Source organism: Mauremys reevesii, linkage group 7 (genome assembly GCF_016161935.1).
Source record: "Mauremys reevesii isolate NIE-2019 linkage group 7, ASM1616193v1, whole genome shotgun sequence".
Taxonomy (NCBI): Eukaryota; Metazoa; Chordata; order Testudines; family Geoemydidae; genus Mauremys; species Mauremys reevesii.
In genome coordinates, this window is record NC_052629.1 from 84,936,715 (window position 1) to 84,964,092 (window position 27,378).

At 44.8% G+C, this 27,378-nt stretch overlaps 2 protein-coding genes across 6 annotated transcripts in view; both read left to right on the forward strand.

Moving 5' to 3' along the window:
- The first annotated feature begins 3,550 nt into the window (after positions 1–3,550).
- On the forward strand, positions 3,551–4,281 carry LOC120369038 (39S ribosomal protein L51, mitochondrial-like). The gene is made up of 2 exons (XM_039481923.1): positions 3,551–3,787; positions 3,825–4,281. Exons 1-2 carry the CDS (start codon positions 3,607–3,609, stop codon positions 4,052–4,054), a joined length of 411 nt encoding a protein of 136 aa, XP_039337857.1. The 5' UTR covers positions 3,551–3,606; the 3' UTR covers positions 4,055–4,281.
- Positions 4,282–9,932: 5,651 nt separating this feature from the next.
- The window catches only part of IPPK (inositol-pentakisphosphate 2-kinase), a 105,000-nt gene continuing 87,554 nt past the window's right edge, over positions 9,933–27,378 (forward strand). For 2 of the 5 annotated variants that reach the window (XM_039480844.1, XM_039480845.1), the window contains exon 1: positions 9,933–10,166. In XM_039480844.1, the coding sequence (XP_039336778.1) occupies positions 10,086–10,166 (81 nt within the window). In that variant the 5' untranslated portion in view covers positions 9,933–10,085. The remainder of the gene's footprint in view (positions 10,167–27,378) is intronic. The other 3 variants (XM_039480847.1, XM_039480852.1, XM_039480849.1) reach the window with 2 other exon arrangements.

Consider the following 27,378-nt stretch of genomic DNA (forward strand, 5'->3'; position numbering starts at 1 on the left):
TTTCCCCACATTCAACTGATAAACAAGGTTTTTACAAAGATCAAGCAGGACCAAGCACAGGTCATCTTCATAGCCCCAGTGTGGCCCAGACAGCAATGGTTCACTACCCCATTAAGCCTTTTGGTAGAGACCCCAATCCAGCTTCTTCTACACTTGGACCTGGTTTCCTGAGACCACCATCAGCTGTTCCACCTGAACCTCTGCTCTCTTCATCATCTGACAACCTGGAACTGCCATGGCTGAATCCTGAAAAGCATGGAGCAGGTCAGTAAAATTCTATTAGACAGTTATAAATCCTCCATCAGGGCAACTTACCTGGTTAAGGGGAAGTGATTCTCCACCTGGTCTTCCCAGCATAGTGTTCCACCTCCACAGTCCTCATTGCAACTTATTTTGGAGTACCTTCTGCTCTTGAACCAGCAAGGCCTGGCCTTTTCTTCAGTCAAGGTCCACCTGGCAGCCATTTCAGCCTTCCATCCTAAGGTCGACAATAAGGTTGGTCTTTTTGCAAAAAATGGTAATCCGCTTTCTCAAAGGCCTGGAGAGGGTGTACTCTCTCAGGGAAAGGAGCCGATCCCTCCTTGGGACCTGAACGTCATCCTGTTAAAGCCTACAGACCCACCCTTTGAACCGCTAGCAACGTGCTCATTGTTCCACCTCTCCTGGAAAGTGGCCTTCTTAATGGCCAGAGAATTTCGGAGATCTGAGCCCTCACATCAGAACCCCCCTACATAATCTTCTTCAAAGATAAAGTACAACTGTGCCCACCTACAAAGTTCCTTTCAAAAGTGGTCGCAAAATTGCACTGCATCCAAGCAATTTTTCTACCAGTATTCTATCCTACACTGCATGTGAATAAGGAGGAACAGTGCCCACACTCTTTGGAAGTTAGATGGGCCCTGGCATTTTATATTCAAAGTACCAAACCGTTCCACAGGCCAACTCAGCTGTTCATAGTGATAGCAGAGAGAATTAAGCGACTCCCCATCTCTGCTCAGATGATTTAGTCTTGGATTACCTCATGTATACGCAGGGCCGGCTCTAGATTTTTTGCCACCCCAAGCAAAAAAAATTTTGGCTGCCCCCCATCCCAGCCCTGGGCTCCCCCCCACACTCCTCTGCTGCCCCAGCCCTGGGCTCTTCCCCCCATCCACACCCCCTGCCGCCCCAGTGCTGGGCTTCCCCCTTCTCTCCCACCAGTGCCCTCCCCCCCCCGCCACCCCAGCCCTGGGCTCCCCCCCACCCCCTCACCAGTGCCCCCCCCCACACACCTCCTGCCGCCCCAGTCCTGGGCACTCCCCCCCCCCCCCACATACCTGCACCCTCCTTCCGCCGCAGCCCTGGGTCACTGGTAACTCGCTCCCAGGGCAGGTCATTCAGCAGGAATTTTAGATGTGCACAGAACACGGACAGGATTGGTTCCCATATTGTTACAGAACTGCAGTAAAGTGGAGCAATTTTCAGCGTGTGTGATTGGAGGATATCTGGATGCATATTATAAGACTGTCCTACATCAATGAGGAAAAGTTGAGGTGCCTTTATTATTCTTTTGTTCCACTCTTTCTTTCTATGGGGAATTTGCCAATGCAATATCACTGTCTTCCTTTTAAACAAACAAACAAAAAAAAGGCAATGGCTGTTGAAAATAGCAATTCCAGTCCTAATAACCACTGGGAAGCATTTCTTGCTCAATTTTATTCTACTTTTTCTACAGCAAGTTACAGTGGATCAGTATATTTGATTTGGGAGAAATGAAGTAACAGCTGCCCAAACTGAGCTTGAGCACTCCTGAATTTTGAGGTGTTCAAATCTGGAAGGCAGGTGCTGGGAGTGTGTGTGGGGAGGAGCTGTGGGCTCTGCGGGGGAGCACAGCAGCATGTATGCAGCAGCGTGTCTGGCGCTGCGCAGAGCCAGACACGCTCGTCTGAGTGGCACGGTAAGGGGTCTGGGGTTTTGCAGAAGGGGTAGGCGGTTCTGGGGGGGCAGTCAAGGGACAGGGAGCAGGGGAAGTTAGATGGGTCAGGGGTTCTGGTGGGCAGTCAGGGGACAGGCAGCGGTTGGATAGGCATGGGAGTCCCAGGGGTTTGTCAGGGGACAGGTAGGGGGTGGGATCCTAGGGGGGAAGTTGAGGGGGTCTCAGGAGAGGGAAGTTGGGGACAAGGAGAAGGGAGGCTTAGTTAGGGGTAGGGGTCCCAGGAGGGGGCAATCAGGGGACAAGGAGCAGCAGTGCTTAGATAGGGGTGGGGATCCTGGGGGGCAGTTAGGGGCAGGGGTCCCAGGAGGGAGTAGTCAGGGGACAAGGAGCAACAGTGCTTAGATAGGGGTTGGGGTCCTGGGGGGCAGTTAGGGGCAGGGGTCCCAGGAGGGAGTAGTCAGGGGACAAGGAGCAGTGGTGCTTAGCTAGGGGGTGGGGTCCTGGGGGCAGTTAGGGGCAGGGGTCCCAGGAGGGGGCGATCAGGGGACAAGGAGCAGCGGTGCTTAGATAGGGGGTGGAGTCCTGGGGGGCAGTTAGGGGCAGGGGTCCCAGGAGGGGGTGATCAGGGGATAAGGAGCGGCGGTGCTTAGATAGGGGGTGCGGTCCTGGGGGGCAGTTGGGGCAGGGGTCCCAGAAGGCAGCAATCAGTGGACAAGGAGCAGCAGTGCTTAGATAGGGGGTGGGGTCCTGGGGGGCAGTTAGGGGCAGGGGTCCCGGGAGGGGGTGATCAGGCGACAGGGAGTGTGTGTGGGGGGGGCTTAGATAGGTTGGGGTTTCTGTCGGGGACAGTCGGAGGGAGTAGATGGTGGCAGGGTGGGGCTACCCTCGCTCCCCGTGGAGTGTCTTGTTTTTTGAATGTTAAAATATGGTGTCCCTACCATTCACAGCATTCACAGCACGCTGCCGCATGAGGTCCCCCTCCTTCCTTTCCAGTTGGTAGTGGCCAAGGGAATGCTGGGAAATGTAGTTCTTTCCCTGCTCCAGGGCTGGCTCTATAGGCAGGGAGCTAACCAAGGAACTACAACTCCCAGAGCCCCCTATTGGTTCTGCCGCCCCTGCAAATGGGCTGCCCCAAGCAGGTGCTTGCTTTGCTGGTGCCTAGAGCTGCTGGTGTATACGGGCATGATACAAACTTGCGGGAATCCTTCCTCTGGCTAACCTGAATGCTCATTCCACAAGATCTCAGGCCTCTTCCTAGCACAAATTCCTATTCAAGACAGCTGCAGGGCAGCAACCTGTTCCTCAGTGCACACATTCTCGGTGCACTTTGCCATTACCCAACAGGGCAGGGATGATGCCAACTTTGACCACACGGTCTTGCAGTCAGCTTTTACTTGAACTCCAAGCCCACCTCCTTTGCAACCTGCTTGTGAGTCACCTACATTGGAATGGACATGTGCAAGCACTCAAAGAAAAAAACCCAATAGTTGCTAACCTTTCTGTAACTTGTTCTTTGAGATGAGGTGCACATGTCCATTCCAAGACTGCCCTCTGTCTCCGACCCCTCTTATCCGAGGCAGTTGGTCCCCGCTCCAGTCGGTCCGGCCCGGCTTGTACCCCGTGGGTCCTTGCCGCGCAGGCTCCGTGGGGGCCGCTCCGGTGACCGTTGCTCTGTCTTTGCAGGGGGGACAATGGAGACTCTGCTGCAGCTGGCAAGATGGGGCCTCTTGGGCCGTAGCCTCTCCCTGGTCCAGACCGCGAGGAGCCTCCACTGTGGGGTCGCCAGCTGGATCCATGTGAAGTTGCCCCCTGAACCTAAAGAGGTTGATCGCTGGACAGAGAAACGAGCCTTATTTGGGGTCTCGTTTCTCTGTCAACCCCCAGAGCTCAACCCCCGGCTCTGCCCCAGGCCCCGCCCCCTTCACCCCTTTGGGAATTCTAGGAGACTTCCAGGTTCACCCCAAGGACTTGATCATAGGGCCCAGCTGGCTGCGAGGCTGGCGGGGAAATGAGCTACAGAGATGCATCCGCAAGAAGCAAATTGTAGGTCATCGAATGTTTGATCAGGATTACAAGAACCTTAACAAAAGGATCAGGTTCCTGTACAGACGCTTCAACCGCACTGGAAAGCACCGCTAGGAGCAGACCTGTGAGAACTCTCCATGTGCATCCTGGAAGGAATGGCATCCTGGGTGTAACAGGTTTAGCACCTGGAGCTGTGCACATATTGGGGTGTTGTAAAATCATAATAAACTGAGTTGCTCTTCTACAACTACCTTCTACCTTTGATCCTACTTGAAGCTCAGTTCCGACCTACAGACCCTCCTGCTTGTCCAGTCCTGAGCTACCTTTGCTGATTATTTCTTCACCACCATCACCCTTAAATTTATCTTCTTACTGCTTCTCTTAGTTTGGCTCCCCATATTGCTCTATTGCAACCCCTCCCTGTAGTATCTGGTTTCCAGCTTCATAGTTTGTCACACCAATCTTAATATTGAAATGACACAAAACATTAAATTATTTCAATTATCAGCACTCAGGAAAAAAAAAAAAAAGAATACAAGCACCGACTTTTCAAACTGCTGGGGGTGCTCAACCCCCCGGCTCTGCCCCAGGCCCCGCCCCCTTCTCCCAAGGCCCCAACCCACCCTGCCTCTTCCTGCCCCCGCCCTGTCCCTTGCCGCTCAGTTCTGCCCCCTCTCCCGAGCGTGCTGCATTCCTGCTCCTCCCCCTCCCTCCCAGCCTCCCTGAACTCGGCGAAACAGCTGTTTGCGGCAGCCAGGAGGCATGGGGACGGAGGGGGGAGGCTCTGATCCGCGGGGCCACCGGCGGGAGGGTGGTGCCGGGGGTGGGCAGGAGCTGATGGGGGGGGCTGCCCCGGAACACCCACACAGTCGGTGCCTATGGGTAAGAAGAAACTGAAGGTGCGTGGCAGAACTGTTTATACCAGTGCTCTGAGCGCATGGCACCAGAGGGTGCTGGAGCTGATGTGCCGGATACCACTGTGGGAAAAAATTCCAGCAACTGTGTTCAGGATGTGCACACACCTACATTGGAGTGCAACACATCTTGAAGAACAACAGTTACAGAAAGTTTAGTAACCATTTCCCTCCACATGTTGGTTTTTCTTTAAGATTTCAATTAAAGTATTAACAGCGCCCAATACTGCTTATTTTGTATGATCTGAGAAAATCACAATTTGAGGTGGTTAGGTTGTTTGGACTTTAATCAAGTATATGAAATTGTAAACAAAAATTGTTGAATCAATAAAAATAAATAACTGAGGCAGTGGTGTCATCTTTATAGGGATAAGGAAGTCAAGGCTTTTAAGTTTTTGGTGACATGGAGGTTACAAAAGGATAATTTATTGTTTTGTGTTATGTTGCCATAAAATAAATGATAAAACTACCAGATAATTTTCAATAAATATAATAATTCGATCTCTCAAAATTTGGAAACACAATACAATGGATTAAAAATAATTAACAGAATAATACATGTCCTAATTTCAATTTAGTATTCTCTATAAATTCTCAGACCCATTGATTTTAATCACAAATTTTTCACCCTGAGCTTTTTAAAGAAATCAATGTCTGTAGAACAAAATTTTCTAGTTGATGGCAAAAGATCTATTGGGAGATACTTACTAGTTTTAATAAATAATTAAATATTAGTCTCTATTTTACATCATCCTTTTTATCTTGAGAGAGGGTGGAGATGTTAACATATGCATACATCCCCTTGCCCTCCTCACAAACACATGCAATGTTTGTAGATCCAGTACAAAACAGAAATGTCTTTTGTTGCACTCAGAGCATGATATCATGACATTGGTTTTCAACTGTTAGAATACTGACTTCTTTCTCACCACAGGAAATGATTCACACCCCAATATCAATATGTGAGTTTAGCAAGAGGTCTGCGGCTGAAATTTTACCTCAGTAAATAAAATACTTTTGAACTCACGTCACAAAAATGTATTTACAGTTCAGCAAGGTTCCTGATAAACAGGGGTTAGTTGTGTAGCTCATTGTACATCATACCATCTAGTTTTGACACTGCTAGGGTATGAATAGGAAAATTATATGACCAAGAGTTTGATTCAAAGCCCATTGAAGTCAGTAGAGAAACTCCCATGGATTTCAGTGGGCTTTAGACTAGGCTCCAGGTGAGAATTAAGGCAGGATCAATGGGATCTTTGTCCCACTCTTTCAGGAGGGTGAAATGTAGCATTGAGTTAGTAAGAAGCAGAAAGAATAGCACAAACCTGGATAGCCACCTACTGCAGTCATAGGACTCAGGGAGGAGGAGATTCACCTTATGTCTATGGTTCTCTCCTTAATCCTTCATGTCATATCAAAATGAAATCTGTGGTGGCACTCCCTGGAAGCATGTGACTCAGACTTCTTCAGCATGGCTGGGACACACTGTCAACTCTGCAAGGGTACCCAATGTTTTAGTTGGGAACCAAGTTAGTAGCTAGGTCGAATGATGGAAGAATTCTACCATTGACTTAGCACTGTCTACACTGGGGCATAGGTCAGTCAGTTTAACTGTCTCTCAAGGGGTGTGAATTTTTCACACCTCTGAGTGACCTAGCAGGGTTGACCTAACTTTCTAGTGTAAACCAGCCCTTACATCTCTCCATGTGAGTTCAGTGTAAGCTTAAAAGTGTACAAAACTAAAAGTAGTTTTCATGGTGAAAATTTGTAAAGAAAATTATGGTGTAAAAGTAATGAGGAGCTATTAGTTTGCACAAGAACAGTCTCTACAAGTAGACTATTAGGAATACTATTTGGTTCTGTACTTTTTTCATTAAAACGTATCAATGGACATGTGTAATTTCCCCCAAGTTTAGTTTATTTTTAAATGAAGTATTACAGTTAACATGATTTTGTACTGAAAGTGAAACATCTGTATACAAAGTTTTCCTGATAAAATTATGGTAGTGCCAGATGCCACTATTTATAATTTTACATATTCATAAACAATCAACCAATATAGAAAAAATAAAGAAAATTTGGATAAAAGGAAAGCATAAATGAGGCAGAAATATAATTTAAACTTCCTATTCATAAGAAAGATATAGCACATTATTGTTTTATAAAAAAAGAACACTTCTTCTTTTCAGTGTTTCAGCGTATGTTGTTTTGCTTAATAAGAAAATCCTATATTTTTGTCAGTGCATATATTTTGACTAAATAAGGAGAGAAGCATAAGCCATTTTAACCACAATTCATTTGCGCAGTTAAAGTAAAATAGTGTTATAAAAAAATGAACCAGTCACACATACATATCTAACCCAAGATGTATAACAAGGGATCGGTGTCTCTTGTGGCAGAATTATACATGTTTTATTTTCAGCCTTCCAGGTGCAGCTTCTCTTTTCATTCACATAGAAAGTTTTGCTTTTTTATGAGACTGTTTAAAAGCCAAACTTGGAAACTATACAAATCATACAAATGTTCATTTATGCAAATAAGAATTTGTAAGCTCATGTCTACTTATGTGTCATCTTAACTGCTTTAATACCTTGAGTAGAGGGAAGAATTTTCGACAATAGAAAGGCAAAACTTCATAGACTACTTAATAAGAATGAAAAAAGCATAAAGAAAAATACTGGATTCTCTAAAGGGCCAAATTCAAAGGGTCAAAAGTGTTATTGTTTTTTTGTCAACTTCACTGGAAGTTTTGACTGAGTAAGGAGTTCAGGATTTTACCCTGTATTTTCAAAGAACAGTAATTTGTTTTGACTTTACTACATATTACAGGGGTGGCCAAACCGCGTCACTTTTTCAGTCAAAGTGTGGCTTGCGGAGCTTCCTATGCTTTCACTCCGTTCTCCACCTACCGGACTGGGATGAGGGGAGCTCGGGGCTTCTGCCCTGAGGCAGACTGGTGGGACTAGGTGCTTCTGCCCTGTGGGGAAAGGTCTCTTAGGGATCCAGCCCTGCGGGGCGTGCTTGCTGGGGCTTGGGGCTTCATCAGGAGTGGGGCTGAAGCCCTGAGACCTGGCAGGCACGCCTGGCTCTTGAATTTCTGAAGATTATTGCATGCAGCTAGGAGAGTCAGTAAGTTTGGCCACCCCTGGCATAGAATATATTTGAGTGTATATACATTAAATGTGTTGGCATAATATCAGACATCAGGATTTGTTAGACAATTTGTCCTTTGAGAAATTGTATTAAACCAAAGGGGAAACAAGAAAAAAATGTATTTTAAGGTGTTTGTATTGTAAAGCACTTCAAAAGCCTCACAACACCTCTGTAAGGTAGGTGATTACTCATTTAAAGATGAGTATCCTGAAGCATAGAGGTTACATGTCTTTCACACAGTGAAGAAGAGGAAACAAGAGGTTGTGGCTCCCTGACATCTGCTGTACCCATGAGGCAACAATATATGCAAAGAACAACTCCAATTATCTCCAATGTCTGTCTTAGAGGACATGTAGATAATCAGAGTATGTGATACATATAGTTTGACCACTGTAAACATTTTGTATTCAGAGAATATAAACACATTTTGTATAAATTAAAATTCAGATACTGGGAATTTATGTATTCCCCCCTTGTCTCAGAAGTATAAGGGTGTGTGGCTTCTAGTATTTGTAGTCCCAGCAGCAATAACAAATTTGCACTAATCACTCACTGTTTGCGGAGGGTGCAACTACCATTAAAAGAGCAGCTTTGTTTTTGATCTTGTGGTTATAGCTCTATATATGGGAAAAAAAATCAAACACAAAGAGATACCATGCTACTACTCCTAAGATATTTAAGTTTCTCATGGGGTTGTGTGTAACGCAGGCCCCCTGGCTGGCTCTCCAGGGGTGAAAACATGAATATGGACAGCCTCCTTATCAAACACAAACAGTATTGACAAGAAATGTGCTGGACCAGTAATAAAGTGAGCTTCCTGTTTAGGACATTCAGTTCCTCTTGAAAAGTGATTTGTGAGAAAATCAGCTTTCTTTTTCAAAAAACATGTATTTTTTGGCCCTTATGGTTTTGGAGAAAAACAAAAAAATATGGCTACAGTGCACTCTGAAGGCTCAAAAAGCAGAAGGCAAATAAAAAGAACCCCCAAAATATTTTTTAAAATATGATTTTAAAACCAACTATAGTTTTTTAAAGAGCCCTTGTGATTAGTTGTTTTTTTTTTAAGATTTGTGAGTGGTAATACTAGAAAGTTTCCCCTGACAGAGCTGCTGCTGTTTCACCGCAGTAGGAACGAGGACCGCTCACACGCTAGGGGTAGCCTTTCTTACATTGTGCTTCAGGGTTGTAGATTTAATATCACACAGCAATAGTCCTTGCTCCAATCAAGCACAGTCACGGGGGTGTTCTTTGTGACTCATTAAACAACGGAAGCGCAGAGCGGCCCACTTTGAAGCTTATGTGGAGCACCTTGCAAAATGTGTCCGTCCCTTTACACTGTGATCCAGAAGAGGTCACAGTGGGGGGCGTGGGGTAGCCCGCACGATGTGCCCCTCCTAGCTCTGTGTGACAAGCTGCCAGTGGGCGCATGCTAGAGGGTGCGCCATACCCTTGAGACTATGCCCGCCCATGGACTGACCCCCTCCTCCCCATGTCACCCAGGAAGTGCCCGTTCTGCTCGGATAGTCCGAGCTGCGGGGGGGCTGTGCTAAGGCGTCCCCCAGAGCCCAACGCTCCCCTTTAATTGTAGCCCCCACCCCCCACTTGCCCATGCTCATGTTCTGAACTCGACCCCCAGACTCCCGAGGGATGACAGATAGGAGCCCGCCCCTGCCCCCACTAAAGATGGCGAACAAACTAGATCAGCCCTATATCGAATCCTCTCAGTGAAAGTGGAACGACGGCGTCCCACTAGCCCAGCCTCTGCCCTAATCAAAGATGGCGTCTGGAGGCGCTGACCAAACCCAAGATGGCTGCCGACTGCCAACCAATCACGAGCCTCTGGGCTGCCGGCTCAGGCTAGAGTTGTGTGAGCTCCGGCCACCCCTTAACCTCACCGGCGCAGGGCGGGACTTCCTGTGGGAACCGGGCTGCCTGCGGGGGGGTGTGGGAGAGCGTGAACACCAGATGGTTGATTCGTGAGCGTTCGCTCAGAAGAACCACGGGGCCGGCGGGAGGGGGACGGAGACCTGCCCGTCGCCCGACGGGGACCGAGCGGGGGGCAGCCCGGGCGGGGGATGGACGCAGAGAAGATGGATGAGAATGAATGGAAATACCACGGGGAAGGGAACAAGAGCCTCGTCGTCTCCCACAGCCAGGTACGGGGGCGGGGCGGAACCCCTCTCCCGCTCGGGGGGCCTGGCCCCGGCTCGCGCCCCGCGCGGGGCTGGTAACGGCTGCCGGGGGTGGCGGCTTGGGCCGTTTCGCTGTCGCTGTTGCGCACGAGCTGCTCCGAGCCCCTCCGACACGCCAGGGGTCGGAGGGCGCAGGTCAGAGGCCATGGCCCCTACTGCTTAACGGGATCCCAGCTCAGAGGGCAGGGAAGCCGGGGGTGGAGTCCTACGGCCTGTCGCCCCGGGTGGAGCGGGAGCAGCGAAGCTTACGAGGGTGTGTGTGTGGGGTAATGTCCCCCACTGAGAGGGGTGGGGGATGGGGGAAGTAAAGCCCTAAATAAATTACTCTCTGCACCTTCGCCTGTAGAGGGGCAGCAAGGAGTGGGGGCTTCAGGGAATTTTACCCCTTCTTGTAATGGTAGACGGAGGTCTCCTCCCAATACACTCATCTGAGAAGGGGAGCTGTGGGATGAAATCCTAGGACAAGTCTCCCCTGCTGCCTCTCTTTCTCCCACAGATGTAGAGAACTAGGATTACTTTTGAAAAGTGATTTATTCCTTTGAGCTCATTCATGCCTTTAAAATATTCCAATTTTTTCCACACACAGTCCGCCCAGGTGGAGAGAGGGAGACTTTGCCTGGTGCTTTTTCTCATTTCCTGGACAGGTAGTTTCCCATTCTAATCATGCATCTAGGCTCCCATCTCCTGGTTTCCGTCCCCCGGGTGGGGTGTGGTCTGGAGTGGAACTTTGTCACAACTGTGGAAGGAGCTAGCATAGATTGTTTACCTGGCATTTAAACCTGCTGCCTTCCTTAAAGTCTGCACCTCCTTTTAAGGGGGAAAAGGACCTGATGAGTAGTCATTTAGTATATTTTTGGCGGGGAAATGTGGGGGAAAGCACCAGGGAAAGTCTGTTACCTTACACTGTGGGTGAGGGAAGGAGGGAGAATGAATAAAGATGTGGAAAAACATTTTAAGAGGTGACAGAGGAGCACTAGTAATAGCTCCTTCCCCCTCTCCACTAGAGAGAATTGAGTTTGTGGCTAAGGCAATGGACTAGGATTAAGGAGATTTGGGTTTTGCTTTTGGCTCTGTCATAGACTTCCTCTGTGAAGAAAAAAGCATGTCATTTAATCTCTGCCTCCGTTTTCCATCTGTAAAAAGGGAATAAATCCATACCTCATTGGGGAATTGTGAGAATAAATTACTTAACCTTATGTGCTCAGACGCTGGCGATGAACACCATAGAAAAGCTTATAAATACCTATGTGTATTCTATACTAGATTAAAAAGGTGTGCAGTCATTTTACTGCTGCCAGGATATTATTACTCGTCTTCACTTCTCTTTTGCTATGCATTTTCATTTATTGCAATTATTAGGCATCAGTACTTTATACATGCTTTTAAGACAAGTATATTAGTGGTTCTGGCAAGGTTTCTGTAGCTTGTATACTATTTCATTTGTAGCCTTGTATGCTAATTCCAGCATGGATATAAGTGGCTGTTATTTTCCAAGATATCTCTTATCTTCTGATACTGTTCATAGATTTAAAACAACCCTTTTTACTATTGGTAAGGCAGAGATGACCAAAGACAAGAGGAATTTGTGTAAGCATTTATGGTTTGAGCTGATAGTCCTTAAAACTTGCTCCACCTGTATTTTTACTGGTCCAGCACTGAATATATCAGGTTCTAAACCTCAGACCACTGCAATTGCTTTTTTCCTTGTAATGTATTAATCCGCTTAGCTAATGAGAATTCAAAACCATACATAAAAATGTGCTAAGGCTATTGTGGCACCTATTTTATTTTAGTTTGGAGACTTTTCCACTTTCGTCTCCGCTTATGTTGAAAATTTTCATAAATAAGTTACTGAGAGGGTTGAATATAGATTTGCTCCTTCTTTACAATGTTAAGGGGTTTTTTTGTGTGCATTTCTTCAAGGTGCAATTTTAAAAATACCAGTACAACATTCAGTAGTTGGATGGTTGGAATCTCGGAAACCGTGCTCCACTGTACTTAAGGGATTACTTATTCCAGGGCCATGATGCATTTTAAACATGTAGAAAGTGTAGAATCCTGCCTTAAATTCCATATAACTGTCAAATCTCTCTTCAACACCGCAAAAAAAGTTTGAGATGTTTGCAGCGCAAATGGGAGGATGCGTGTTGTTGCTCGAGTACAAACAGCATCATGCCAATTAATCTTGCTTCTTAATACTTAGGTTTGTGGGTCACTTATGAACTATTTTAATTTAAAAAAGTTAGAACATACAAAGTACTGTTTAAATATTAGTTTAGTTTTGTTGTTGACAATCATTAGTCCTATGTGCTGTTGTCATTCTAATAGTCTGTTGTCAGTCAGCCTAGGTGTGTGCTAATGGAAGAGTTGCATACGCAAAGTAGTGACTAAAGTTTCGTTCAGCCCAAGCATGTGTCACACTTTCTTGTATCTCAATTGTGCAACAGTTGTATCTATGCTTAAATGCAGTTCTTGCTTCGCAGTGGGTGATATGTGAATTAACCTAACTTGAGGCTGAAATGCTGCTAAAAAGTCCTTGTCTCTTAAACTTTTTAAACTTGAATGTTAGCATATGAGACATGTGTCTTGGGATCATTGTTTGGTTGCCCTAGAATACTTGACACATAACTTATTCATAAGCAAGATTGCTTCCATTGGTGTGTGCACAATTGCACCTATGTTTGGATTAGACTTGCTTAAGGCAAGCCTAATCACACTATGGTTTTCTCCTGTGCAGTACCATTGTGGTTAGGAATTGCAGGTATAGAAGGCCCTTCAGTGTGAATAGTCCCTTTATTGCTATCTCACATTTCACCAATCACTCCTTAGGTAGTCTGTCTAATATTTTTCCCAGGTGGTCTTTTGAAATCTCCCATAAGTTCGGAGCACTGTGCTGTGAATTGTGGAATATGTACCTAGAAGGCAATGCAGCTGCAACTATGCCGTGTAACACAAATGTGGATGTTGAGAAACGTTTCATCAGAAAGAGCAGGGTTAGTGTGGGTACCTTGCACCATTGATATCCGCACTGGTGCTATCCCATCAGTTCACTTGTCCTGTGGTTCAGCGCTTTAAAGGGCCTTAGCAAACCTGTTTTTCTTCCTCACTCCCACAATTGAGCCAGGAGAATGAGACTTGTAAGCAATTGCTGTAATAAAGGTTTTCTACATTGGAGAATGGTCTCCTTTTTGTGAGCCATGGATTTCTATCAAGTGGGGATGGTGTCTCACTTGTCAGAAGGGAGCTGCACATCTTTTGTATAGATTTGCATTTTTAACCAGTGTTTACCAGCAGAGATTCCTACACTAAAATTTGAGAGCAATTTTCTAAATTAGGCAATCCCTTCTTTAGAAATTCTGTATTTCAAACGGGGCTTGAAATTAGTGTTTTATATTTCTGCTATAAAAAGAGAGCTTATGAATTCTCTTTTTTTCCCCCTCAGTGTATATAATCTAGTATGTATGCTTTTCCTTTGGTTTATTGGAACTGATAACTTCTATTCATGTTTTTTGTGTGCATAGGTATACTCTGGTAACCTAATGTTTTGTTTAAAATTATAATTGTAAACAATTGGTTTGTGTTTCAAGGCACATGATGATTTAGAGTGGTCCAGAAAAAGAGGGATTTCTCTTACTAGCATGTTTTTGTGGGGGCTTAATAAACCAAAGGAGTAATTATTTTGGGAATCTGGGAGAAACAGGATTTTAAGTCCTGCTATGCTTTGATCAGTGTGTCTTTGATACCACAATGATAGATGTATAGTATGCAGAAAAAATACTTTGCTTTCAGTGTGGAGAAATCATTTTTTGTTGTTGTTTTTTCTGTGCTTATCTTGAAATCTCTTTCACTTCAGAGGAAAATATGCTTATGCTTTCTGGAGGTCTTGTTTGAGTTGCATGTAAAGATTATCATACGACTACTTTTTCTATGTGAAATATATAATATGGTCATCAATATCTTTTTATTAATTTAGGAATTAAAATGTCTTCACTGAGAGAACTGGACTTTTTGTCACTTTCATAATAAATGTATACTCACTGGGATTGTCATAGTTGCTGGGAGACAACTCTCCCAGTGCTCTAAAAAACCCACCTCCATGAGGAGCGTAACTACCAGAACTGGGAGCGCGGCTCCCAGCGCTGGTGCACTGTCTACACTGGTGCTTTACAGTGCTGAAACATGCAGCGCTCAGGGGGGTGTTTTTTTCACCTGAGCCAGAAAGTTGCAGCGCTGTAAATTGCCAGTGTAGACAAGCCCTAAGTTAGCTAGACAGCTTAGTTTGGTTTATGAATTAGATACAGCCTTTGCAGTTCAGTTTCCCATTTTTGGAGCGCAGGGACTAATACTATTTATTAATTGCCATCTCACTGAGAAACTCAATTTTGCAGATTTTTGTGGCATTTGGGGCATTAAATTGGGAATGGCTAGGAAGAACCTAAATAGCTACGTTTTGAGACTCTATGCCAACACAATTGTTTCACTGTATAATGTGCGTAAAATGGCCAGCTCCACAGAATTTATCAGTGGGGTTTAATGCCTTTAAGACTACAGGTCTCAGCATACAACACTCCCTCATGTTCAGAGCAAATTGCAATATGGCACATTGTATGCTGGAACTTGTCTTTATGTGGCATCTGTGATTCCATTTTCATGAGAATTCAGAGCAGCCCTCTGGTTCATGTCAAGTCATTAATGAAGCCCTCAGATGGACAAAGTCTGGTTATGTCTGAGTTAGAACACTTGTCACAAATGCAAAGGCTTACAAAATAATAAAATAGCAGATGCTATTAGGCATTTTTCTGTTGGCTTGAAAATCCTGGGGGCTTTGAATGTAATGTCAGCGTTAGAGGTGGAATTCTAAGGCCTGGTCTACACTAAGAAGGGGGGTCGAACTAGGGTACGCAAATTCAGCTACGTGAATAGCGTAGCTGAATTCGAAGTACCCTAGTTCGACCTACTCACCCGTCCAGACGCGGCGGGGTCGAACTCCGCGGCTCCCCCGTTGACTCCGCCACCGCCGTTTGCAGTGGTGGAGTACCGGAGTCGACCGCAGCGCTTCCGGAGTTCGAACTATCGCGCCTAGATCAGACGCGATAGTTCGAACTCCGAGAAGTCGAACTCACCGCGTCGACCTGGAAGGTAAGTGTAAACCTACCCTAAGATTTAAGAGAAATGATAACATATGTAATGCGATGCCTATGGCAGGTTGGTGCTCTTGTTAGTTTTTCCTTCAGCCAATATTGATGCTTTACTAATATTAACATTCATAGTAATGCTGTTAATTGAAGTTACGGGTTTTGTGTGTTTGGGAGGGGGTTATAATACAGTATATCATTAGTACTAATTGTTTGACAAACAGCATGCTAACGTGGTGCTAGCAGTAAGGGAAGAATGGGAGAAATAGCTCGGGTTGCATACATGCTATTCCAAAAGCGCTTTAGACCAGTGGGTCTCAATCTTTCCAGAATACTGTACCCCTTTCAGGAGTCTGATTTGTCTTGTATATCCTAAGTTTCACCTCATTTAAAAACTACTTACTTTCAAAATCAGACATAAAAATACAGACACATCACAGCACATTATTACTGGAAAAATTGCTTGCTTTCTCATTTTACCATATAATTATAAAATAAATCAATTGGAATATAAATATTGTTGTAACATTTCAGTGTATAGTATATAGAACAGTACAGTATAAACAAGGCATTGTCTGTATGGCATTTTAATTTGACTGACTTCACTAATGCTTTTTATGTAGCCTGTTGTAAAACTAGGCAAATATCTAGATGAATTGATGGTACCTCCTGGAAAACCTCTGCGTACTCCCAACGTACGTCTATTCCTGAGAACCACTGCTTTAGAGGAGAAAATACCACTGGTTGGTATGATGATCATTTTCTAAAGACTTCTGTTCTGAACCTGTTAGCTTGTTACAAGACTTGCACAAAAACTAGTAACATTATGACTAAAGTCTAAATGACTGATTACTCTGATGCTCAATGAAGAAGCTGCCGTGCTTTCAAACCAAAATAGTCTTCATATGTAAACTGTTGAAATACTAAGTTTATAAATGTTTTTAACAGCTGATGGTACCAGAGCACTTAAGATTTTTCAGAGGTATTGATAATGAAATAATATGAAGTTGGTGTGCTTTGTAGCTTGCTGAAACTTTTCTAAACAGTTAAGGTGAAGTTATAAATATATAGTATTGTTGCCTACAGGTTAACAGCAGATTTAATAACTAAATACATATTAATGTGTCTTTTTTGAGAGACTACTATGAAATAATTGACTTGTTAGTTACAGCTATGTTTATTCTTTTGAATGGAGTGTGATGTAGATTTGTTTCCTCTGTGTGCCTTTTAAGATCTTTAATTTGCCATGTTATAAGACATAACCCATGAAGATTTTCCAACCCGATCCTGTTCATCCCTGTGCACTTGTGCAGAATTGTCCTATTTATTAATATCTTGAATTTTGAAAACCTGTTTCCTTTTGGCTTATGGTCTCATATTTCTTCTGGTTGCTGTTTTGTGCATTACAGCCCTTTGCATTGAGTGTATTTGAGAAAGGAACTAGATCTTAGGGGAGCCGTGCTACAAAGCTATTTTTTGCATTGTCGGTTGGCTATTTAATCAAATGTGCAATGAATGCTGTCAATACCACCTTTTCTTTTCGGGGAGAGGAGGTTTAGCTGTTTTTATAGTGTGTTTTTTTTTATTATTTAAAGAACAACAAAATAAAGCTCTTGTTTCATGGCAGTTTGGAGTTTTCAAAGATGAGTGAAAGACTGAGATTTCTTATGAAAGGAAAAACATAAAGTGAACTCCAAATCTTTGATATAATATACAGCTCATTTCATAAGTGAAATGACTTCCAAATCTTCTGAATATTACTTTAGTATCAATACTTCAAAGAAATAGCACCAAAAATGCACAAAGAGTATAATTCATGTCAGACTGCAAGTTGAACATGTTTTTCCTGCTGAAGGAGCTGTGCGAAGTAATCTCAGGCTCCTGTGACTACATATGTACTAAGGCCTAGTCTGTTCTACATAGTTAGGCTGATGTGAGTTGCCTTGCTTCAACTGTGTGCATGTGTCTACACTCAAATTTCACTGTGATGAAGTGCCCTGTTACAGTGATGCAGTAAAACTACCCTCGCTGAGTAGCATAAAGTCATGGTCAACCTAGTGAGGCCCACAGAGTGAGTGTAGATACTACATGGCATATGCTGACCCTAACAGTCTTCCAGCAGTTGTCCCACAATGCCCCATTCTGTGCAACAGTGACCACTCTGGTCACAATTTTAAACTGCATTGGTCAGGGGTCACAGAGACTGGAAGCTGCTCGCTCCCTCCCTCCCTCCCTCAGAACCTTCTGCATGTTTAAGTGCTTTTTTTCCTGATTGCCCATTTTGGGAAGCACACCTAGCAGCTCACCCTTGTTGTGTGCAACTGACCAGGCAGGCTCTATGCACTAGACCAGGGGTTGGCAACCTTTCAAAGGAGAGCCATTTTTTTGTTTGTCCTTGTCTTTGACCAAAATATTTCAAGAGCTGCATCACACGCAAAGCTACTTGTAGAGTTAGAATTTATCTACTACTAATAATTGAATATATGAAAATTATTACTACTTACCAATACTTCTACTGTGACTTCTGCCATTTGAATATTAAACAGGAGAGGGCTCCAGGCTGGTGCAGGGGATTGGGGTGCAGGAGGGAGTGTGGGGTCTGGGAGGGAGTTTGGGTGCAGGGAGGGGGTTCTGACCTGGGGCAGTGGGTTGGGATGTGGGAGGGGGTGTGAGGTGCAGGCTCTGACCAGGAGGCGCTTACCAATGGGAGTTGCGGGTCGATGCTTACAGATGCGGACAGCGCACCGAGACCCACTGCCCCTTGCCCCAAGGGGTGCACAGAAATGTGCCACCAGCCAGTCGCTTATTATAATAATAATAATAATAATTGGAGATATACCAATCTCCTAGAACGGGAAAGGACCTTTAAAGGTCATTGAGTCCAGCCCCCTGCCTTCACTAGCAGGACCAAGTACTGATTTATGCCCCAGATCCCTAAGTGTCCCCCTCAAGGATTGAACTCACAACCCTGGGTTTAGCAGGCCAATGCTGAAACCACTGAGCTATCCCTCCCCCGCAGGAGCGGCGTGAGGCCAGAGCCCTTCTGTGCCACTGGCCAGAAGCTGCCTGTGGTAAGCACCTCCCAGCCAGAGTCTACACCTTGCACCCCCTCAAAAAACAGCTGCCTGCAAGGGGGCAGCCAAAGAGCCGCATGCGACTCCGGAGCCGCAGGTTGCCGCCCCCTGCATTAGAGACACTCCTTCCTGGTCAGTTGAACAGTTGCTTAGGAAGTACTGGATCTCCTGGGCCTGTGGGCAGAAGAGGCTATGAGAGCACAGTCACAAACCAGCTGTAGAAAAGTGGACTTTTATGAGGAGATTGGATGGGGGAATTCAGCTAAAGGGCTATGGCAGGGTTTAGCAGCAGTGGCGTGTGAAAGCGAAGGAACTTCACCTGGGATACCACAAGGCCAGGGAGTACAACAGTAGATCTGGTGCTGAGCTGCAAACTGCCACTTCTACAAGGAACTGCATGCCATAGTTGGTGGAGTTTTTAAACTAAGGGCTGGGGGAAAGCTGAGAGGTGCGGAGGAGCACATGGTTCGGATATCCCTTAGGGGAGGATCTATTAATACTGAATCTCTATGTCCTAGTGAGGACAAGAGGATGGAAAATGATAAAACACAGGCAGGGTCTGATCATAAACAGTCAAATAAAAAAAGAGTCCCATTCAGTTACATCATGTAATGGAAACAGCTAAAAGGAGACAAGTTTTTAAAGTGCTTATATACCAATGTTAGAAGTCTAAATAATAAAATGGGTAAACTAGAGTGCCTCATATTAAATGAGGATATTGATATAGTAGGCAACACAGAAATGTGGTGGAATGAGGATAATCAATGGGATACTGTAATACCAGGGTACAAAATATATCGGAAGGTCATGCTGGTGGGAGAGTGGCATTATATGTGAAAGAAAGCGTAGAATCAAATGAAGTAAAAATCATAAATGAATCAAACTGTATAGAATCCCTATGGATAGAAATTCCACGCTCTAATAATAAGAATATAGCGGTAGGGATATATTACCAACCACCTGACCAGGATGGTGATAGTGACTGTGAAATGCACAGGGAGATTAGAGAGGCTATTAAAAAAAAAACAAAAACCCCTCAATAATAATAATGGAGGATTTAAATTATCCCAATATTGACTGGGTATGTGTCACCTCAGGATAGGATGCAGACATAAAGTTTCTTGACACCTTAAATGACTGCTTCTTGGAGCATCTGTTCCTGGAATCCACCAGAGGGGAGAGGCAATTCTTGATTTAGTCCAAAGTGGAGCACAGGTTCTGGTCCAAGAGGTGAATATAGCTGGACCACTTGGTAATAGTGACCATAATATAATTAAATTTAATATTCCTGTGACAGGAAAAATACCACAGCAGCCCAACATTGTAGCATTTAATTTCAGAAAGGGGAGCTACGCAAAAATGAGGAGGTTAAACAGAAATTAAAGGGTACAGTGCCCAAAGTGAAATCTCTGCAAGCTGTGTGGAAGCTTTTTAAAGATACCATAATAGAGGGTCAACTTAGATGTAAACCCCAAATTAAAAAACATATGAAGGAACCAAAAAAGAGCCACCATAGCTAAACAACAAAGTAAGAGAAGCAGTGAGAGGCAAAAAGGCATCCTTTAAAAAGTAGAAGTTAAATCCTAGTGAAGAAAATAGAAAGGAGCATAAACACCGGTAAATGAAGTGTAAAAATACAATTAGGAAGGCCAAAAAAGAATTTGAGGAACAGTTAGCCAAAGACTCAAAAAGTAGTAGTAATTTTTTTTTAAGTACATCAGAAGCAGGAAGCCTGCTAAACAACCAGTGGGGCCACCGGATGATGGAGGTGCTAAAGGAGCACTCAAGGACAATAAGGCCATTGCGGACAAACTAAATTAATTCTTTGCATCAGTCTTCGTGCTGAGGATGTGAGGAGATTCCCAAACCTGAGCCATTCTTTTTAGGTGACAGATCTGAGGAACTGTCCCACATTGAGGTATCATTAGAGGAGGTTTTGGAACAAATTGATAAATTAAACAGCAATAAGTCACCAGGACCAGATGGTATTCACCCAAAAATTCTAAAGGAACCCAAATGTGAAACTGCAGAACTACTAACTGTAGTCTGTAACCTATCCTTTAAATCAGCTTCTGTACCAGATGACTGGAGGATAGCTAATGTGATACCAATTTTTAAAAAGGGCTCCAGAGGTGATCCCGGCAATTACAGGCCTGTAAGCCTGACTGCAGTACCGGGAAAACTGGTTGAAACCATAATAATGAACAAGATTATCAGACACATAAATGAACATAATTTGTTGAGGAAGAGTCATCATGGCTTTTGTAAAGGGAAATCATGCCTCACCAATTGACTAGAATTCTTTGTGGACCAAGGGGATCCAGTAGATATAGTGTACTTAGATTTTCAGAAAGTCTTTGACAAGGTCCCTCACCAAAGGCTCTTACGCAAAGTAAGCTGCCATGGGATATGAGGGAAGGTGCTCTCATGATTGGTAACTAGTTAAAAGAGATGAAACAAAGGGTAGGTATAAATGGTCAGTTTTCAGAATGGAGAGAGGTAAATAGTGGTGTCCCCCAAGGGTCTGTTCTGGGACCAGTCCTATTAAACATTTTCCAGATCATTTATGAATAAGGGGTGTAAACTGTGAGATGGCAAAGTTTGCAAATGATACAAACCTTCTCAAGATAGTTAAACCCCAGGCAGACTGCCAAGAGCTACAAAAGGATCTCTCAAAACTGGGTGACTGGACAACAAAATGGCAGATGAAATTTAATGTTGATAAAAGCAAAGTAATGCAAATTGGAAAACTTAATCCCAACTATGCATATAAAATGATGGGGTCTAAATTAACTGTTACCATTCAGTAAAGAGATCCTGCAGTCATTGTGGATAGTTCTCTGAAAACATCCACTCAAATGTGCAGCGACAGTCAAAAAAGCGAACTGAATGTTGGGAATCATTAAGCAAGAGATAGCTAATAAAATAGAAAATATCATATTGCCTCTGTATAAATCTATGGTACACCCACATCTTGAATACTGCAAGCAGATGTGGTCATCCCATCTCAAAAAAATGTATTGGAATTAGAAAAGGTTCAGAAAAGGGCAACAAAAATGATTAGGGGTATGGAATGGCTTCCGTATGAGGAGAGATTAATAAGACTGGGACTTTTCAGCTTGGAAAAGAGACGGCTCAGGGGAGATATGACTGAGGTCTAGAAAATCATGACTGGTGTAGAGAAAGTATATAAGGAAGTGTTGTTTACTCCTCATAACACACGAACTAGGGGTCACCAAATGAAATTAATAGGCAGCAGGTTTAAAATGAACAAAAGGAAGTATTTCTTTACACAAGGCACAGTTAACCTGTGGAACTCCTTGCCAGAGGATGTTGTGAAGGCCAAGACCATAACACGGTTTAAAAAAAGAACTAGATAAATTCATGGCGGATAGGTCCATCAATGGCTATTAGCAGAATGGGCAGGAATGGTGTCCCTAGCCTCTGTTTGCCAGAAGCTGGTAATGAGCGACAGGGCATGAATCACTTGATGATTACCCAGTCTGTTCATTCCCTTTGGGGCACCTGGCACTGGTCACTGCCAGAAGACAAGATCAGAGGCTAGATGGGCCATTCTTATGTGGAGACCACACCAACACCCCACAAGAACACTGTAGATACCTTGAAGGAGTCCAAGACAGAGACCCTTGCTGTGAACAGCAAGGAGGTAAAAGGAGGAGGGGAGAGATGTAGTTGGGGATCTTCAGCCATACCACAAGCCTGGACCTATTTGAGACTTTGCCACAGTCTAGCCAGTCCCTCCAGGTAAGCGCGAATGACACCGGTGAAGGCAAAGGAAACTCAGGTAAATGTGTGCATGCATTTTTTTCTTATAGTGCTTAATTATAAAGATGGCACCTGGCCCATCCCCAAGCTAACAGCACAAAGGTATTGACTTTCCGAACAGGTGCAACAAACATAGGTAGGGTTGGCATCCGCTTGTCAGACCCCTGTTGGGTTATGTGGTGGAGAGCGTTTGCAGGGCACTTTTTTTGGGTACATAGGATGTCCCTTGTATCCTTCTGAGAAATCCTGATGAACTTTAATGAAGACACTTTGCAATCCTTTCCTGAAGGTTTCTAGGGATGCCTGCTTTATTTCTGCCATGATCAGACAATTTCCCACATCACTCTGCAGTGAATTCGGCTGGCACCATTGCAGTAAACAGGCTAGTGGCATACTGGTCCAGGCAACTTGGGATGCCAGTAGCAGCTGTGTTTTCTGTGCTTTAGTGACCCTCAGGAGTGTGATCAGATAAAATCACTATTATCTATGGAAAATAGTGCCAATGTACAGTGCTATTGCCCTCTACTTCTATCCATGGAATAGGAACTGAAATTGTATAGATTCATGCAAAAGAAAATCCTTACTCTGGCAGATCATGGTCAGACTGTGGCAGGGACACAGAGTAGTGCTGAGATTGGGTGCTTCCAAAGCTGAAGTGTCAGTAAGCATTTCTTATTAAAAGTGTTTATGGCAGGGGTGGGCAAACTTTTTGGCCCGAGGGCCACATCAGGGTTGCACAACTGTATGGAGGGCCGGGTAGGGATGGCTGTGCCTCCCCAAACAGCCTGGCCACCGCCCCTATCTGCCCCCTCCCACTTCTTGCCCCCTGACTGCCCTCCTCAGATCCCCCAATCCATCGAACCCCCCCTGTTCCTTGTCCCCTGACCGCCCTCTCCCAGGACCCCCACCCCCATCCAACCTCCCTGTCCCCTGACTGCCTCGGCCTCTATCCACAGCCCCCCCGACTCCCACTCCCTATCCAATCGCCCTCTGCTCCTCATCCCCTGACCACTCCCTCCAGGACTGCCCCTGGGATCCTATTCCCTTATTCAACCCTCCCTGCTCCCTGACTGCCCTCCCAACCCCTATCTACACTCCCACCCCCTGACAAGCCCTCGGGACTCCCACTCCCAACCTTTCCTGTTTCCCATCCCCTGACCACCCCCCAGAACGTCTGCCCCATCCAACTGCTCCCTCCTCTCTGACTGCCCCCCAGGACTCCCCGCTCCCTTACCCAATCCCCCTGCTCCCCACCCCCTTACCAGCAGCAGGAGCTTGCAGCCGCGACACCTGGCTAGAGCTAGCTGTCTCCCCATGCTGCCCAATGGGAGCGGCGGGCCAGAGCACAGCCTGTGTGTGTGTGTGTGTGTGTGTGTGTGTGTGTGTGAGAGGACACAGCGGAGGAGGGGCCAGGAGCTCAGGGGCTTGGCACGATGGTCCCGCGGGCCGTAGTTTGCCCACGTCTGGTTTACGGGAATGAGAAAGGAAGTTGTGAAATTATCGCTTATATCAACAATCTGTAACCCGCCCCCCCTTTTTTTGGTCCTATGATTGCAGAGGTGTTAACTGGCCATTTTATCTTGAATGGTCTCTTACAATATGTATGAGGTGCTGTAGCTGGGTTGGTCCCAGGATATTAAAGACAGGTCCTGAAGAAGAGCTCTGTGTAAACTTGAAATCTTGTCTCTCACCAGCAGAAGTTAGTCAAATAAAATATATTATCTTACCCACCTTGTCTCTCTTTTATTATGTGTTAACTACTTATGCTAAACCATCTGTTCCAGTTTATGTTTAGCTGTGACACAGAGTACTTTTCCCAGACCTGAAAAGCTCTGTGTAGCTTGAAGCTTGGCTTCTCCACCAGAGGTTGGTTGAAAAAAGATATTGTCTCATCCACCTTGTTTCTCTAACATAAAAATGTAGCAACATATGTATATTTGTGTGTGTAAGTTCCAAAATGCTCCACACTGCCTATATTTTCCCCTTGAGGATAGGATGAGCACAAATGTACCGGATGCTAATTACATTGCTTACCCTACTATAGTGATGAGTGCAGTATAAGAACCAACCTAGAATAATTTACACCTATAAATTTAACTGAACCAGTCTCATCCTGTATAAGTAATATTGGAATCAAATCAAAACTATACAAACAGGGTGCATCTTCACTAGGAAAAAAGGCGTGCATTTAACTTGAGTTAGCTAGTGGTAACTAACAGGAAGTAAAATCCTAATGAAGGAAAAGCATTTAGTAGGTTGAGTTAAAGACTATGGCGAATCTAGGGTTTACCTTAATCTGCTAGTTTGTGTCAAAACTACAAAGTGTCCTGTATTACTTGCCATGTGTGTTGAATAACTTGAGTTACAAGCATATCTTTTTTTCCCCCGGTGACAAGGCCACAGAGTTTTGCATTGATTTAAAATCACACCAGTAAACCGGTACAGCTATATTAATAGAATCCAGAACTAGTTTAGCTATCATCTTCTTCCCTTTATATATTTTTTTGAATTTGACAAAGACTATCTCTTAACTACAAAAAAAGTTCTCAAATCGAGAGCTCTCTCGATCTAAAATCCTAGTGGAGACGAGAGAGAGAATTTTTGTCGCTATGTAGTTGAGATGAATCCTGTACCTCCCGATGGAGTTTACTTTGATTTAGCTACAACAAGATAAAAAATACTTGTGCCTGCTCCACTAAATTTCACATCAGGAGAGCTCACTTAATGTGAAAATAAAACAAAACAAAAGAACCACCCTTTTTTTTCCAAGTTGTCCTTTAAATCTTTACTTACAGTGTTAGCACCCAAACATTGCAGTGTGTACTAAAAGCATTGAAACTGAAAACAAAATGTTTTTTTTCGCAGAGAGAAATGGAAGCGAGAAACACTGAGAAGTACATTAGATGCTTGAAATTCTCCATTTTAATAATCTGAAATATTAGCATCATGAAAGAGAAGAGATTTAAAAAAAAATCCCAAATATGCCTTTCCTCTAGAGGCTGACCTTTGATCTGCCAGTGTTTGACATGATGGATGGAGGAAGGGCCCAACTTGCTGTCCTTGAAATAGCTTTTATGTTCCCTGTAGAACATGGGTTTCAATTTTTTTGTCTAGATTTTTTTTTTAAGGGTCCTATTGAGAACCCCAGGGATTCTAGGAAATGGCAACATGAGTGTGCAAAACTGAGGTTATCAAACTTCAGAAGTGTGTAAACGCCTCTGGACACTGTCTTGTTCCTTTTCATTCCTGCTTTGAACTTATGAAAGAGTGAATTACTTTCTGTAAGTAATGGAATCATCTCTCTGCTCTGAAGTACTCCTTTTTCTCGTCTCTTTTTTTCTGCGTAAGTGTGATAACTGCCATGAAGGAGTAATTCATAAACTTAGGGCTTGGCTACACTTGAGAGTTACAGTGCTGCTGGTGGCTTTACAGCGCTGCAATTCACTCTCTGTCCACACTGGCAAGGCACATACAGCGCTGTATCTCCCTGGCTACAGCGCTGGTTGTACTCCACCTCGATGAGAGGAATAAAGAGAACAGCGCTGCTCTTGCAGCGCTGGAGTGCCAGTGTAAACAGTGATTAATCTTACTACGCTGTAACTGACCTCCGGAACCTTCCCATAATGCTTTTAAGTAAGGATAACACTCTTCGTTTTGTTGTGATGCCTCTCTTTGGGTTTGGCTACACTTGCAGCTGTACAGCGCTGGGAGTTAAAGCTGTCTTCGTACAGCTGTGTAGGGAAAGCGCTGCAGTGTGGCCACATTTGCAGCATTTGCAGTGGTGTTGGGAGTGGTACATTATGGGCAGCTATCCCAGCGTTCAAGTGGCTGCAACGTGCTTTTCAAAAGAGGGGGGTGGGGTGGAGTGTGACAGGGAGCGTGGGGGAGACGGAGAGAGTGGATTTTTGGAGTCGACACTGTCAGCTCCCTTCCTTGCAAGTTCTAAGGACTTGAAGATACACAGAACCAACCTTCAATCATTTTAAAAGTTTCAACCCCTTTCCCCAACCCTCTCTCATTCACTAAATGCAAATAGCCTTCAGACCAGATAAGCAGCTGCTCCAAAACGGACCCCCCCCCCCCCGCTGCTTCTCCCCTCGAGCAAACACTAGCTGTGGACATTCATCCCCCTGCTTGCCTCATTCACTGCAAACAGGAGCTGTGTTTGTTTTTTAGATAAGCAGCTCTGGGAGCCCCCAGTTCACAACAAAACAAAGAGAGGCATCACAACAAAACAAAGAGTGTTATCTTTACTTAAAAAGCATTATGGGAAGGTTCCAGAGGTCAGTTACAGCGTAGTAAGATTAATCACTGTTTACACTGGCACCCCAGAGCTGCAAGAGCAGCGCTGTTCTCTTTATTCCTCTTGTTGAGGTGGAGTACAACCAGCACTGTAGCCAGGGAGATACAGCGCTGTAGGTGCTTTGCCAGTGTGGACGGGGAGTAAGTTACAGCGCTGTAAAGCCACCACCAGCGCAGTAACTCTCAAGTGTAGCCAAGCCCTTTGTTTTGTTGTGAACTTGGGGCTCCTGGAGCTGCTTATCTAAAAAACAAACACAGGTACTGTTTCCTCGAGCAGAGGCAGGCAGGGGGATGAATGTCCACAGCTAGTGTTTGCTTGAGGAGAGAAGCAGCCCGGGAGGGAGGGGTGTCCGTTTGGGAGCAGCTGCTTATCTGGTCTGTGAGGAAAAAAACAAAGAAGGCTATTTGCATTTAGTGAATGAGAGAGGGGTGGGGGAAGGGGTCGGAACTTTTTTTTTGGCAGTTTCACACTTTATTGGGGTTTTAAACAATGACGGATGATTTCAGATTCAACACTAAAGGGAGAGGACCCCACCTGCAGCTCCATGGGCTGAGCTCCACAACCCTGTCCCCGGGCTTGCAGAGTAGCCCTGCTTGTCTGGAGAGCCTTGCGTGCCCTCCACAGGCCCAGCCCCCTCGTCTTCGCAGTTCAAGCCCTGCACAGATCGCATGGGGGGACTGAGGCAGATGTAGGGTGACTGTCTTTACACAGGATGTCCCGCAGTCCCTCTTCCCCGTTACGAACGACACAGGTTTGAAGGACTATTCTTCCCTGAAATACTTGCATTTAAAATGAGCAGAGCTTGCAAGGCAGGGAGCTGACAGTGTCAGCTCCAAAAATCCTCTCTCTCCCCCCCACGCTCCCTGTCACACTCCATC

Coding starts and splice junctions, on each gene's coding strand:
- LOC120369038 (XM_039481923.1), top strand. CDS start 3,607: ATGGAGACTCTGCTGCAGCTGGCAAGATGGGGCCTCTTGGGCCGTAGC. Junction 3,788..3,824: donor ATTTGGGGTCTCGTTTCTCT/GTCAACCCCCAG, acceptor GCTCTGCCCCAG/GCCCCGCCCCCTTCACCCCT.